The 14,731-nt window shown below is 42.1% G+C and overlaps 2 protein-coding genes across 2 annotated transcripts in view; both read right to left on the bottom strand.

Moving 5' to 3' along the window:
• Window positions 1–2,271: 2,271 nt before the first annotated feature.
• Window positions 2,272–6,657, bottom strand: LOC306917483 (uncharacterized protein). Its single transcript, XM_079495728.1, has 6 exons — window positions 6,598–6,657; window positions 6,113–6,178; window positions 5,659–5,703; window positions 5,318–5,371; window positions 4,150–4,212; window positions 2,272–3,390 (listed from the first exon to the last, which is right to left on the bottom strand). Exon 6 carries the CDS (start codon window positions 3,290–3,292, stop codon window positions 2,381–2,383), a length of 912 nt encoding a protein of 303 aa, XP_079351854.1. The 5' UTR covers window positions 3,293–3,390; window positions 4,150–4,212; window positions 5,318–5,371; window positions 5,659–5,703; window positions 6,113–6,178; window positions 6,598–6,657; the 3' UTR covers window positions 2,272–2,380.
• Window positions 6,658–8,370: 1,713 nt separating this feature from the next.
• Window positions 8,371–14,731, bottom strand: part of LOC306917220 (uncharacterized protein) — a gene marked incomplete at its 3' end in the record, with an annotated part of 57,766 nt that continues 51,405 nt past the window's right edge. Inside the window, exons 3-5 of the mRNA XM_079495352.1 lie at window positions 11,698–12,012; window positions 9,092–9,282; window positions 8,371–8,406 (exon numbers count right to left, since the gene is read on the bottom strand). Coding sequence (XP_079351478.1) covers window positions 8,371–8,406; window positions 9,092–9,282; window positions 11,698–11,953 — 483 coding nt within the window. The 5' untranslated portion in view covers window positions 11,954–12,012. The remainder of the gene's footprint in view (window positions 8,407–9,091; window positions 9,283–11,697; window positions 12,013–14,731) is intronic.

The raw sequence follows: 14,731 nt of genomic DNA on the forward strand, positions 1-14,731 counted from the left end.
ACGATTTGTCGTTTTTTAGTATATGATTATAGTATACTAATGCTCTTGATGGGCAGTGGTTGCATGTTGAAAATCCAATTAACTGCTCCACATCTAAAAGAGCATTTACCCATATGTATTCTGCACTTGGGCGAGTAAATGCAATGCTGGCTCTGGTATAATGGGTAATCCATAAAATACTCAGGGGCCCTGTGAGTGTAGATGTTAAGCACCATATTAAGCTGGAGTTGGACAAACCTTTGTTTTAACCCATACTTGTGCTTTGTTGCTTTGACTATGTAATCTGTCCTTGTTATGGTGATCTGACCAACGTTTTAGTCGTATACGTTTGTTTTGGGGGAACCCTGCAATTTCAGACGGCCATAACAAGAACAGATTACATAGTCAAAGCAACAAAGTCCTGTTCTAATAAGTCCTGTTAAATTGACAAGTGTTCTGCCATAGGTGCTTCTGTTTAGCACGTCCGATTGATAACATATACTACACTGTACTGTACCGTATGAAGAGTAAAATCAGTAGATAATATATACATTCGAACATCCCACAATGAACGTTTCCACATAACAATTATTGATATTGACAATGGTAGCATCTCTTTCCAAGGTAGGCTAGTATTACCCAAACCATTATGCAATATGCACATAAGGCTCTAGATGGAAAGAGGTGCTAGAATGGAAAAATGTCCAAGGGGTATATACAACTATCCTGAACCAGAACATTTTAAAGAAATAGAAAATAGCACAACAAACAGCATGCAGAGACAAATCAACACAGTATTCTATTCTATACAATTCTGATCCAAGGAATTAATTAAAATGTGAATTATTAATATTCAAGCTTACCCTACTTCTTCAGGACAAAAACAGGCAGAAATCTATGTACAAGGGGCAAGGGGTCCATGCACATAGGGTGGGTTCGTTTTCACTACGGCCCCTTTTCCACCGGTTGGTTCCCAATGGGAACCGGTTCAGTTCTTTTTGGTTTTTAGTCCATGAGCCAGAGCTCCAAATTTAGAACGTTAATTATGAATTGTATGTGCAAAACCATACCTATATTATATTTGTATCACCATGAAACTTCCTCAATTGAGTACTTACACGAAGACAATGATTTATTGTATTACAAATTTTACATTTTTAATATGCAAATTAGGCATTATGTAGTTAATTATGCAAAATAATCGAAAATATGAAAAAGCTAATACTGTGGAAGGGTTATCATGTATTAATTTACTTGTATTGAACCTATAAACAATGTAATATAGGTCTAGTTTTCCCACCAATTTTGGAGCTCTGGCTCATGGACTAAGAACCAAAAAGAACTGAACCGGTTCCCATTGGGAACCAACCGGTGGAAAAGGGGTCTACCTGTTTTTTCTAGGCTAGAACCTTTTCTTGCACCTATCCCAAACCCAAAATGCAAATAGGGCAATCTATGGAATAAAAAGGGATCAACCTTCAATCAAAAAACAAAACTCAGCTGATTTTGTATCTTCAATATATCCTGAATAACAGCAACAAAGTTTCCCAAATGTGCTGACCTCATCACATTTTGTCAAGATAGCTATGGCTGTTTTTATCCCAGAGTGTTTTTCGTGCAAAACTAATGCTTTCAAAACTTCCCCTCTGACAATTCCAGGAAACGTTTCTTCTGTTATTCAGGATATATTGAAGATACAAAATCAGAGTTTTTTTTGCAATTTGTTTATTACTGGACTACAATGGGATGCAATGGAAATATTACATTGGTCAGACCTGGCAGACCCTCCGATTTGGAAATGTAGTTTTTTTATGTATTTATCTGAAGCGGGTGTATTCCACATAAAGTTAGAGAATTAAAACCTACTAGTTTATATGACTGTAGTCACTTTAACAGAATTAATATACCCTACAAGGGAAGGTTTGACCAATATTCCAGGTCCCTCTTTGTAAAATGATGTTGTAACATGGATACCTAGGTATGTAAAGTGTTGGTCTTGGTCAACCTTAAAAACAAACTGATTGTAGGTATTTTGCTTAGCTAACAGGGAATAGTAGAGAACAGATTTAGTGTGTGTAGCCTAAGATCTTTTCAAAAGAGGTCTCTATGTCTAAAGATAAGGAACATTACAATTTGAGCTATTATTAACATTAATTGTATGTGTTTTGTTATTATAGTTCCATGACAAGAACAAATCAGTATCAAAATACAATATTCTCTGTGTATGCATCCTCTACCGCAATAGTGTCAACCATTGTATACCATGTAATCCAGTAGGTCAGTAGTGGCAGGGATACAGACCTCAGAGTATCAGATGGGTTTCATAGTGTCGCAGGGATGCAGGATTAGGAAGTGTGCATGAAGGAGAGTCAAATTAAACCCTGTTATGTAAACAAGCATGTTAGCCTGTAGAATGTTCTGGGAGTGCATCACACCGATCATGGCTTTGGAGATTTTCTTTGCGCTCAGAGATGTTCGGGTCACCAGAATCAGACTGTTGTGGAGAAACAGCCTGCTTATGAAGTGTTCCAGGTGTATTCTCAGGAGGTGTAGTGTTGGTGGAAGCGGTGTCAGGGAGGCCTGCATTTTCACCAGCTGGTGGGGTTCGGGGCGTTGGCAAAGTCTCCGTTTTGGCTGTGTCAGACTCAGAATGGTACACCTCCTCTCTGTCCTCCTCCTCTCTCTCCTCATCATCTCCTCCCTCCTCCATTCTGTCCTCCTCCCCTCTCCCCTCCTCTGTGTTGTCCGCCTCCTCTCTAATCTGCTCCTCACTTGCAGCCGCTGCGCTGGGACAGCGGGCGTGTGTGCCCGGCGAGACGGGGGCAGATCCACTCAGGCTTTCCTCCGAGGCCGGCCACGGATCACCTGCTGCGTCCTCCGTCCCGTTCTGGCGTTCACTCCCTTCCGCCCACGCTACACCCTCGCCTCCGCCGGACGCAACCTGCGCCTCCCTGAGCTCCCTCGCATCCTCTGGGACTTGTCCTCCTTCGCTCACCATCCCCTCCTCCTCAGCCTCTCCTCCCGCGTCCACGCCGCCCCTTCCCTCTCCCTCCTCTCCTCCCGTAGGGTTTCCTGGCTTTGGATCCTTGTTGGACTCGTGCAGAGAGCGCCTCGGGGGTTTCGGCGGGGGTGGGGACACGGGTGACCTCTGAGGGACATCGCTTGTGCACTCCGGCACCATTGTGTCACATGCGAACAGTGTCCCGTTGACCTCGCGTGTCCTTTGTCCATTATTGTCGTTATCTTTCGCCTGTGGGTCATTGTTGAACGTCTTCTGTAACAATGGTACTTTTTCACTAGGGCTTTCTATCATTTTCACTAGCCTTTTCACCTTTCCTGGTGCAGGTGAACTGGACTGATCTTCTCTTATGGCTTCAGGATTGGATGGGTCAGTACCACTGGAACATGTATCTGTGGTGGTACATACAGTAGTTGGAGAAAAGATAAAGAAACGTTTAGGTTTTTCATTGTTCACTCCTTGTGTGTGTGTGTGTGTGTGTGTGTGTGTGTGTGTGTGTGTGTGTGTGTGTGTGTGTGTGTGTGTGTGTGTGTGACATGAAGAGCAGAAAAAAGAAAAAGAAAAAAGGAGGGACCAGCACACTGACAAAACTCCACTTACAAAAATGTATTGATAGGAAGGAATACAACTAATTGGCTAGCCACTGAAATCACATTTTAGAACATATCATTGCCTGGATTTCTATATAGTTTATTCACAATGATTTTAGAACATATCATTGCCTGGATTTCTATATAGTTTATTCACAATGAAAAACACACACACACACACACACACACACACACACACACACACACACACACACACACACACACACACACACACACACACACACACACACACACACACACACACACACACACACACACACACACACACACACACACACACACACACACACACACACACACACACACACACACACACACACACACACACACAAAACAAAAGTCAGCTATTTTGATGCACACATGAGAAGCAGTTTTCCAGGTATATGATGCTTAATTGGATCCCTGTGTCCAGCAGAAATACAAGTGTGTTATAAAAACAAAGACACGGATGAAATGTTATTCCTCGTGGAGGAATGTCCTTTTAGCAGACCAGCCTCCACATTCAAGAATGAATGAATGATAGAAACCATTAGGACTTACCTCCATTTCCTTCCCCTGGTGTATCTCCATCACCGACATGGACAGTAGTTGCTCCTGCTGTCACTGAGTAGAGAGGAAAAGATCTGATTCACTTCACATTGTTATGCATTCAAGTTTTGGGGCGTGCACTTCCGGATTTGTTGTCTGGTTTATAGAACACAAGCACCTATGATTTATGAATGCTCTCTAGAATTCTAGTGTGCTGATGTTTGTGATGCCACAATGGGGCGGCTGCGGTAAAATAAGAAATACATTGGAAAACATTGTAACGTGACTAGTTACTTCTGAATTGTATAGATCGACATTACAGTAGAAAGGTGTGCTTAGTAGAGTGCAAATCTCCATCAGGAGGCATAGCCTAATCATAACAGCTTTGTATGAAGTGACATTTCTACATACAGTCAAGAGTCATGACATTCAAGAATGAATGAATGATAAACAATTAGGACTTGCCTCCGTTTTCTTCGCCTAGTGTAGCTAGATTCACTTCGCGTTGTTATATTGTACATTAGTTAGCTAGTTAGTTAGTTAGAAAATCAACATGTGAGGAGACTACCCAGATACACCAGTAACTAAACTCTGTTTTTATGGCTGTGACGTCAGTTCTTGTTTCTTTTGTTTTTTTTTGTCAGTGCTGGATGTGGCTCATTTCCTAACCGTCAGTAACACTGTTGTGCCACAAAAGTTCTACTAGTAGTAGTAGGGGGGGGCACTGGTGTAGACTGTGTAGACCTCTGTTTTTGGATTATAATGTTAAGGTGCTACCACTTGTCAGCGGATGCCTGACGAAGGTCCAGACCATGACCGAAACATTGTCTTAATACAGGTTTTCTTGGTTGTGCAGGTGAAGACAATTTGCAAGACACGTTATTTTATTTGTTTCGATACGTCTGCTGCTCTACCAACATACCCGTCCCTGAGCTGACAAGGTGTGCAAAAGGGTTTGCTTTTCCAAATAACACAAGTTAACACAACACAACTAACATAATAACGAACATCAATTGTCAGAGAGAGGGAACAAGCGGGTGAGAGGGAGATGTGGTAAGTGAGTGAAAGAGAGACACATGAAGATAAACCACAAATTGAAAATGGTGTATTGAAATATAGCAGTTAAAATAATAACATAATAAACTATAGAGAGCTAGTAACATAAGAAAAACAGACATACCAGGTGCTGAATCACTGCTGTTTGCGGTTGATGTTGCCGTGCCTAAAAGTGGAACTATCACACACACACACACACACACACACACACACACACACACACACACACACACACACACACACACACACACACGTCAGCTATTTTGATGAACACATGAGAAGCAGTTTTCTAGGTATATGATGCTTAATTGGATCTCTGTGTCCAGCTGAAATACAAGTGTGTTATAAAAACAAAGACACAGATGAAATGTTATTCCTTGTGGAGGAATGTCCTTTTAGCAGACCAGCCTCCACATGGAGGGACATTCAAGAATGAATGAATGATAAGACACCATTAGGACTTACCTCCATTTCCTTCCCCTGATGTATCTCCATCACCGACTGCTGCCACTGAGTAGAGAGGAAAAGATCTGATTCACTTCACATTGTTATGCATTCAAGTTTTGGGGCGTGCACTTCCGGATTTGTTGTCTGGTTTATAAAACACAAGCACCTATGATTTATGAATGCTCTCTATAATTCTACTCTTATAATGAGCATTAAGGACCAAATAATATATGAAGATATGGTTGAAATTGGGTGAAGGGCCCTGTCTGCGGGATTAAATGATTGGAGGTGTATTATGAACACACAGATATCATGTGTTATATGGCTGGTATGCTCATGCCTATGGATACTATTATTAATTTTATAATGACATTAATTATAATTATAATGCGTTAATTAATATGAATGGAGGTTCAACTCCAGACCAAGTCACATCACAAACTGCTCAAATGAAGTTCTCAAGCTCACTCACCTTCAGGAAAAAACCATCTCTTCAGAGGCTCAGGGAATCTATCCCTCACAGTATCTCTGAAAGTATCTGAGATTCAAACACAGCGACAACATAACAATGTTAGAGATGTGCCATCAGTGCCGATAGAATTCTTCCCTTCGTGATACCAATCTTGATACTTGAACTTGTCTATCAGTTGATTAAAAAATGTTTTAATATAGCACTGGGCATCACCTTAACCACTTTGACCCCATTTGAAAATATATATTGAATCGACCCCAAGAATCGAAAACAAAATAAGATTCACACCCCTAGGATCGGTGCTTAGACTCTTGATCCAGCATTTTAGGCTGCAACTGAGTAATTTGCAACAGTGGTATCAGAACAATTCTGAACATAACAAAAGTGATGAGCAGCAAATTATTTGACACTGCTGCTGAGCACGAGCAGTAACTGGTAAGCACATTGTATGTTATGTGTAACCTAAAATAGGTAGAGGAACTTACTAGATGTTTTCACACCAATCAGACAGCCGACAAGTAGGAGACCAACCACTCCAACCACTCCAAAAAACGCACCAACAGCTACTGGTATAGATGATGTAGGATCCACTTAGGAGAAAAACATAATTACATTACTGGGTTTCATTTGCTTTCAAGTAAACAGTTAATTACACCTAAATGTGGGAGACACATTCATGATTTCTGTCTATCTGTCTGTGTGTATGAATATATATATATATATATATATACTGTATGAATTATATGGAATGAACTAGGGATAATGAATGGTTAGCCACACAATACCACATATCTGAAGAGGCTTATTGGTTCATTTAAATACTTAACACAATGGGCAATAACAAAGTAATATCAGACTGCATGTCTGGTAGGTCTAATGAGCTAATGTTAGAAACAAGAAAATTAAAACAAAGTGTACTTTTAATGGGCTCTATGCACCACGCCATTTTGGACAGAACTTGGGCCCCTTCCCTACTTCCTTCACAGGTGTTACCGGTCGGTCCATTCTGGTCAAACAGAGTCAGGATGCTGCTATTGTGCATGTTGGCTCACTGGAAACACTCTGCTACACCAGTGGGTCTCAAAGTGTCCTTGAGTGGGTTCCAAATGGCCCCGTACGGGTGTGTAATACTGCGAGTGTACAAATGTAACCAAATGGTTCCACTTGTACACTCTCAGAGTTATGAGGTCTTTGAAATAAAAAAGGTTTGAGAACCACTGCACACTATATGGAACAGAGCCTTAATTAGTATCATTGTTAACGCCTGTGAAGGAAAGACTAGAGGTACAGTAGGAAGAGTTAAAGCCTATTCATAGTCCAGTTTTCGGTGAAGAGGTGACCACCAAAAACTACATCACGTCACGCCGCGGTGGTCACCGCAAATTTACTCAACACATCTCTCTATTTTTACTAACCACTGTTTCGGTGTTCACCTCTTCACCGAAAACTGGACTATGAATAAATAAGGCATAAGTCTGTGTGCATATATAGCCCATATATCTTTCTTTAATCGTGAATATTTGTGAAAATCTTTTTCTAACATTTCTAACTCAAATCTTTGCTTCTGGGGGGTCCCTGGAATCAAATATTTTTGAGATGGCGGTCTGTGGTAAAATACAATTTTGGGGGTCCTTGACATGTAAAGGTTTGAGCACCACTTATATAGCAACATACTTTTAAAAAATATATATTATCAGAAAACACTCTGAACTTAGATTAAGAGAGAGTGATTCAATTCCTACACATCGTGGTCGTGGAGTAAAGTACATACCATAAAATAGGTTTTTTGGGACATCCACTGTTGGGGAAAAAGGATGAATGTGTGTGAAAATAAAACATGTTAGCTGGGTGATCTTCCTCAGGTTATGGTTATGACACTGACTCAGGGCAGTATTATGCGTGTCTTAAGTACCAGGTCTTATGACTTAATTTAAGACCTGGAGGCGTGGTCAATGCCATTTGGCTATTCTGAGTGGCCAAATGGCATTGATCCCGCCTCCAGGTCTTAAGTTAAGTAATATAAGACCTGGTACTTAAGACACGCATAATACTGCCCTACTCATAGGGGAAGTGTGCTGATTTCTTTCTCCCCCCCAACAATTCCCATTCATGTTCTATGGAAGCAGGCAGCAAAGGACAGTCAAACAGTCCTTTGCAGCAAAGGACAGTCAAAACAGAGTCAATTTTGATGTATTGGATACAATGTTACAATGTTAACTGGCAACAGACTACTACTATGGCCAATATGACCAATGTGCCTATGACCGCACCGTTCGAGTTTGGAGGTTGATTTCCTGTCGGAGATAAAGACAGAGGTGAGTTTAATGTTGAGTTCCCAGTGTTCATCTGCACACATCTGAAATGATTCGGTTCATAAACGTGTGGCCCACATAACTGTGTCCACACGCATCCCCACTTGACTGTCAAACCGCAAACTAGCTGTTGCAGGATCACACTTGTTTATGCGGATGTCCTCTGTCTTACTGACAGGCATCTGTCTGTCCATTAATGGGCTTATGACAAGATTCCCCCCGAGCAAGAAAATTAAAAGCCTGTCTGGCTGAAAGCATCTTATAGCACAGTAGTTCACGAACCAATTAGCTCAGGACCCAAAAAAAGAAATTAGACATTTGCCCTGGGACCCAAATTAGTGAAAATAGCAGATCTACAAGCTCACGTTTTAAAACATTTGTGGAATTTTTCTTGTATTTCATCACGAAAAACAAAAACAAAAACATGTTATTAATTCATGGAAATTTAGATTTTTGGGAATGTTTTTGAAAAAGTTTAAACTAAAAACAAAACGTAGGAAACAATAACGGGACCTATAAAAATGTGTCCGCGGCTCACAAATGGATGCTGACCCAATGGTTGGGAACCAGTGTTATAAAACAGACTCAAATGTTATAACAATCATCCTTGGGGTTCTTTCTTACCACACTCCGACGTAGTGTTAAAGTTACGTTGTTCACGACTGACCGGGTTCTTCACCTCACAGGTGTACATGCCCTCCTCTGTGGTGGTAATAACCACAGACTCCTGCTGTTCCTTGCTCAGGCCGGGCCCTGACCAGCGGTACTGCAGCTGACTGCCCTGGGCTGCTGAGCAGCGGAGAGTCACTGCGGTGTTGTTGGAGCGGTCACACGTGATCTCAGGCTTGGATGCCGGCTCTGTAGAAACATTCAGAGAGAGAGATGGTAAGACATTGTTAGAAAGAAATACAACAATTGAAAAATAATAAAAAATATGAATCATAAAAAAAGAAAGAAATACAACTACACCCTGATCCTACTACACGAGTGGTTCCCAAACGGTTTTAGCTCAAGACCAAAAAAATGTATTACCTAGGGAAAATAGCAGTTCAGTCAGGACAACTCATGAATGGATGAAATATATATTTATTGAATATAAAATGAGCAATATATTTATTATGGTTTGACGATGAATTGGATCTGCTTTTTAGGTACTCTGATCAAGCGCATCAGTCCCAACCATAGGGACTCCGAATCCCCCGTACCTAAATAGCAGATCCAAAACGACAGGTGGTAGCTGGGGTGGAGGAGGGTGAGCAGCAAAAGTTTAAGCAGACAGCAGCAGTATCGGTGTGCAGCAACAAGCAACCAAGCAGGATGAGCAGTTCACACTGCCAGTTTAAATAGCTGGTATGAAGATGAATCATGTGAATGAGAATGTGATGCTGAGGCGGCCTAATGAACGGCCGGAAGCAACTGTTTCCTGAATGAACTTGCTTTGCGCATGTCTGTGACAGGCGCGGCGCTCATATCTACAAGCTCACAATGTGTCGCTTCGCACTATGTTGTGAGCTTGTAGATCGACTTTTTTCTAGTCCACTCTGTCCGAAACAGTGGGTCGGGACCAATTTGTGGGTCACAGACCATTTGTTATGGTGGTCGAAATCAACACTGGAATGCCTAAATTGTAAATTGTAAATTGTAATGATGAAGGAGAAGAGGTGTGAAAGAACAAAGAAAACAACTTAAACAGAGAGAGAGAGGGCTGAGTGGGGGAGGGAAGAGTGCAGGAGGGAAAGATGTCTGGAATGTAGAAATTATTAGAGGCAAAGCTAGTGAGATTCTGATCTGACTGAGTCACTTGTGACTTGCATGTGCACACACACTCCTTATCTTGTGGTTATCTTTGTGGTTATTGGTTAACTCGACTGATTGAACTTCATTACAGCTGTGTATTACTTAAACTTCCATGTTTCCACAGACCACCAGGTGATGATAACCCTGGTGTATCACATACTATAAGTGGTTATTTGCATCTGTCTCTGTAGTCTGGATGAAGCTCAGTTGTAAAACCTGCTTAGTAGGTTTATGGCTGCAGAGCTGCATCATACTGCAGGAGAGGATAATTCTAACCTGACTCTGCCAGATGGGGCAGCAGAGAGTACACCTGGGGGAACCCAGTGTACTCTCTGCTGCCCCATCTGGCGGAGTCAGGTTAGGAGAATTCTAGAGTATTAACAAAATGAAAGTATGGTTAGAAAAGGGGAACTGAAAGCCACAGTGTAACACTTTCTTAAAAATAAAGCTCCATAACAGGTTTTGTGTATAAATTACTGTTGACCAATATGGTTGTAGTAGTAGACTATAACTAACACTAATGTTGTGTATTTGGACTACCAGCTCTTCTATTGATAGTTTATATTCTGTGGTCAGGTAGGACACCTACTTTACTTCAGTCAAATGGCCCTATCTAACTCTAGGTCGTCCTCAGACGAGCCTTCCATCGTCGCCTCCAGTCATCCCGATTCTCCATACATCCGGCCAGCTCGTTGGTGCTTGTGCTCATGCATCTTTCTTGAGTACATCCACATATGTTAGTATGGGACGTCCTCGTGACCGGTGCCCATGTGTTGGTTCCCACACTATCTAACTCATTATGCCTAAACCTTACCTTTTAGGCCTTTTTGACTATTTTAAAAAACATTTTAGGATAGTGAAAATAGCCGATCTATATCGACACGTAGTGAGCTTGTAGATCGGCTATTTGAACAATATAAAATGTGTTAAAAATTGGCAACAAGGTAAGGGGTAAAGTGGCGTGCGAGATAGGGACCAAAATGCCTCTTCCCAAAAGAGCTGTCCCTTTACAGCAGTGGGGTCCAGGGACCCCCAAGGGCTCAGGGGTCCTTGAGGTGAGAGTTTAAGGTGTTCCCAAGCACTTTAGTTAGTTTAACCTCTTAAACCCTATATAAATTGGATATTTGAAAATAGCCGATCTACAAAGCGACAAAACTACAAATTGTACGGGGGTCTCTGGCACAAAATATTTTAAGGTGGGGGCTGGGGGTCCAAATACATACAGGAGAAGGCCTAGTCTGCACACTGTTTTGCGGACTACATCTCCTTCTCCTGTACGTATCTTTTTGTTCAGTACTTTCTTTTAGATTTAGGTCCAAATACATACACACATCCTTGACATGAAATTTTTTGAGAATCACTGACGGTAAAGACATTTTGGCGATGGCATGTGTTATGGATGTGATGTTATGGATTGCACGTGTGGCCAGCTAAATTAGTTATGTTAATAAACAAATGGTTCTTCTCAGCACTTACCAAGCACTTCCACCAATTCACTGTGGCGATGGAGCCTCTTATCAACGGTGTACTCTATCTCATACAAGCCGCTTAAGGCTGTCGTCAGCCCCCTGATGGTGAGCTCTCCTGTCGCGGTGTTGAGAGTGACTGTGCCGTTGAACCTGTTGTATTCTCTGTAGATGGGTTGAGCTGCAGGGTCGCCAGGGTTGCCCTCCCACTCAACGGCCTTGTTCTTGTCGTGAGTCCAGAGGATGTCAGTAGGAGTCCCGGTCATCGCCGGACTCAGGGTAACACTCTCGCCTCTGGAAACGTAGCGAGGTTTGCTGGACTCAGCTGTGGAAATGATGTATCGTTTGTCATTATTTTAGACCTGCAGGGAATTCAAGTGCTGTGTGTGTGTGTGTGTGTGTGTGTGTGTGTGTGTGTGTGTGTGTGTGTGTGTGTGTGTGACTGTGTGTATGGTTGGAGACCAAGTTACGAGGTCAAGTTAACATGGTTTAAGTGTATAAATGTCTGAAAGTACACATGAATCCAGAATATTATTAGAAAATAAGGATGACCAAAAAACAAACAAACAAACATGCATTACACAACACCAATGATGGTGCTGAGTGTCAACCACGTTTTGTGGCTATCTATGAAATCTATGAAAAGCCGGTTTAATCTGCAAGTTTGCAATACACAATGTTATTCAAAATATTGGTAGGCCTATGGTAGGTCCCTGCTCCATCTCTCTCTCAGCTAAAGGAGCACTTGCCTGAAAAACTCTAAAGACCCCTGCTCTGAAGACCCCTCCCCCCACAGAGCAAGTACATGCACATAACCGGCTGATTGATTGATTGATTTATTTATTAACAGTTTGCAGAATTACAGTACATTTCAAGCACAAATTTTACGGGGGCCAGTTTCGAATTGGAGCCGTCCGTAGGTGCCCTTTGAGAGCGGTTTTGAAGGAGTCAAGGGATTCGCATGTCTTGAAATGAAATTAAATGATTACTATATTTACCCAGGGTATCTGGGCTAAGCTCAAGAACTTGTTTCCAGCCAGGCCCTGCTCATAGAACATTTCATCGTAGTGGTTCAATGCCTTGTTCAAGGGCACTTCAGCGGTGGTCATTTTAACGTGTCGGACCGCTGATTCGAACTGGCGACCTTCCGGTATAAAGACCGCGCCGCAATACGTTCGGCCACCGCTGCCACACCGCTGACTGTTGGTAGGGCGTTCCACATTTTGTTGGCATAGGAGCGAAAATAATTTAGTCCCTTGTTTGTGCCGAATCTGGGTTGTACATGGTTCGTTGCACTCCCTCTGGTGTTGTGGGTGTGGACTTCTTTAACATTAAGGAAGTATCTAGACAGGTACATGGGTATCTTCAGGTGTATCGAATCTTGCAAGAACCCATTGCAAGATGCTGTACTCTGTCGTCGAGGTGGGTTCGGGGGGTGAGGCCAAGTAGGAGCCTGACCAGTTTGTTTTGGGAAGTCTGGAGCCTAGTTTTAAGGGCCTTTGAGGTGCTGTGGTACCAGGAGGTGCATGCATAGTCAAAGAAACTACGCTTGTACGAGGGCTCCTGTTAAGGTCTTCAAGGTGTTTTTGTTGACCAGTGAGGAGATCCTGTAAAGGAATCTTGTTCTTTGGTTGACTTTTTTGATTACGTTGGTGGCCATTTTATCACCGGAAAGATTAGCCCCCAGGATGGAACCTAGGTAGGTAATTTAATCTTTATGTGTGATAACATTGTCACCCACTCTAACCACGAAGTAATTTGCCTTGCTGAGATTACTATTAGATCCAAAGAGAATGGATTCCGTTTTTTTTGAAGGGCAAAGCGCCTCTCGAACTGATAAAACTGGCTTTTACCAATGAAATCTCAGTCAGTCAGCGACTGAGGAGCGTATAAATGATACATGGACGTTGGAACTTGGACTGATAATAATAGCCTACGTTCAGAGAGCATGATACTATAGCCTGTACCGACGCCCAATTTAATTTGTCTCGAAAATAATGCAAACACAACAGTAGGCTACAAGAGGCCTACTTACCATTGTCGGCTTCTCCAAAAAAGATGTAGAAAACGATGATTGTTATTAATACGACCGGAAAGCTTCCAATAGCCATATTGCACACGCACGCTGCTGCTGCCACAGTGATGAAGGCAAAGTGAAAGTGAAAGTAAACATGCACCTGCTGCGGTTGCCTTTTGATGGTATGGCCTTCCATGAAATAAAAAGGAAAGGACAAGGTTACGTACGAATTCAAGTCAAGATGAGTCTGGTCCACAAGATTCGATATACCACCAAGATACCCATGTAGGCTACCTGTCTAAATACTTACTTAATGTCAACGAAGTCCACACCCACAACACCAGAGGGAGTTCAACAAACCATGTGCAACACAGATTCGGCACAAATTTAAGGGACTAAATTAATTTCGCTCCTATGCCAATTGCCACCAAAATGTGGAACGCGAACGCCCCACCAACAGTCATTAAGACATGCGAACCCAAACAAAGGGCACCTACCTACGGACGCTGCAATTCGAAACTTGCCCCGTAAAATCTGATTCCCCCACCCGCCCCTCACTGGACGGTATATGTTTTCCTGCTTTTGGCTACAGAAGTGTATATTTGTACGTCTCTAAATGTTTTGATGAAATGAAAATGGTGGGCCCTATTGTAAATGCTTTTACGCGGTCGTCCACTCACAGTTAACAGTCTTGTATTGAGTTGTGCTTGAAAATGTACTGTATTTCTGCAAACTGTTAATAAATATTTCAATCAATCAATCAGTGGTGTGTGTGTGGGGGGGGGGGGGGCGTCTAAAATCACGTCTAAACTATATTTTGTGGCAAAAAGTTTTTTGACTTGTCGTTTAGCCTACTTTTATGGACAAATAAGCATTGTAAACCCTGTTTCTAAATAGGCTATAAATGCGCATGCATGTGCGCGCGCACATGTCTTATGCCCCCCCCACACACACACACACTCCTAAAAGTACCACTACAACACTGGAAGATGCAATTAAAATGTAGCCATCCATGGTACGTCATTAG

This window comes from Electrona antarctica (assembly GCF_951216825.1).
Source record: "Electrona antarctica genome assembly, chromosome: 24".
In the NCBI taxonomy this organism is placed as follows: domain Eukaryota; kingdom Metazoa; phylum Chordata; class Actinopteri; order Myctophiformes; family Myctophidae; genus Electrona; species Electrona antarctica.

What these genes read in the sequence shown, in the direction of transcription:
- LOC306917483 (XM_079495728.1), bottom strand. Translation starts at nt 3,292, where the DNA reads ATGATAGAAAGCCCTAGTGAAAAAGTACCATTGTTACAGAAGACGTTC.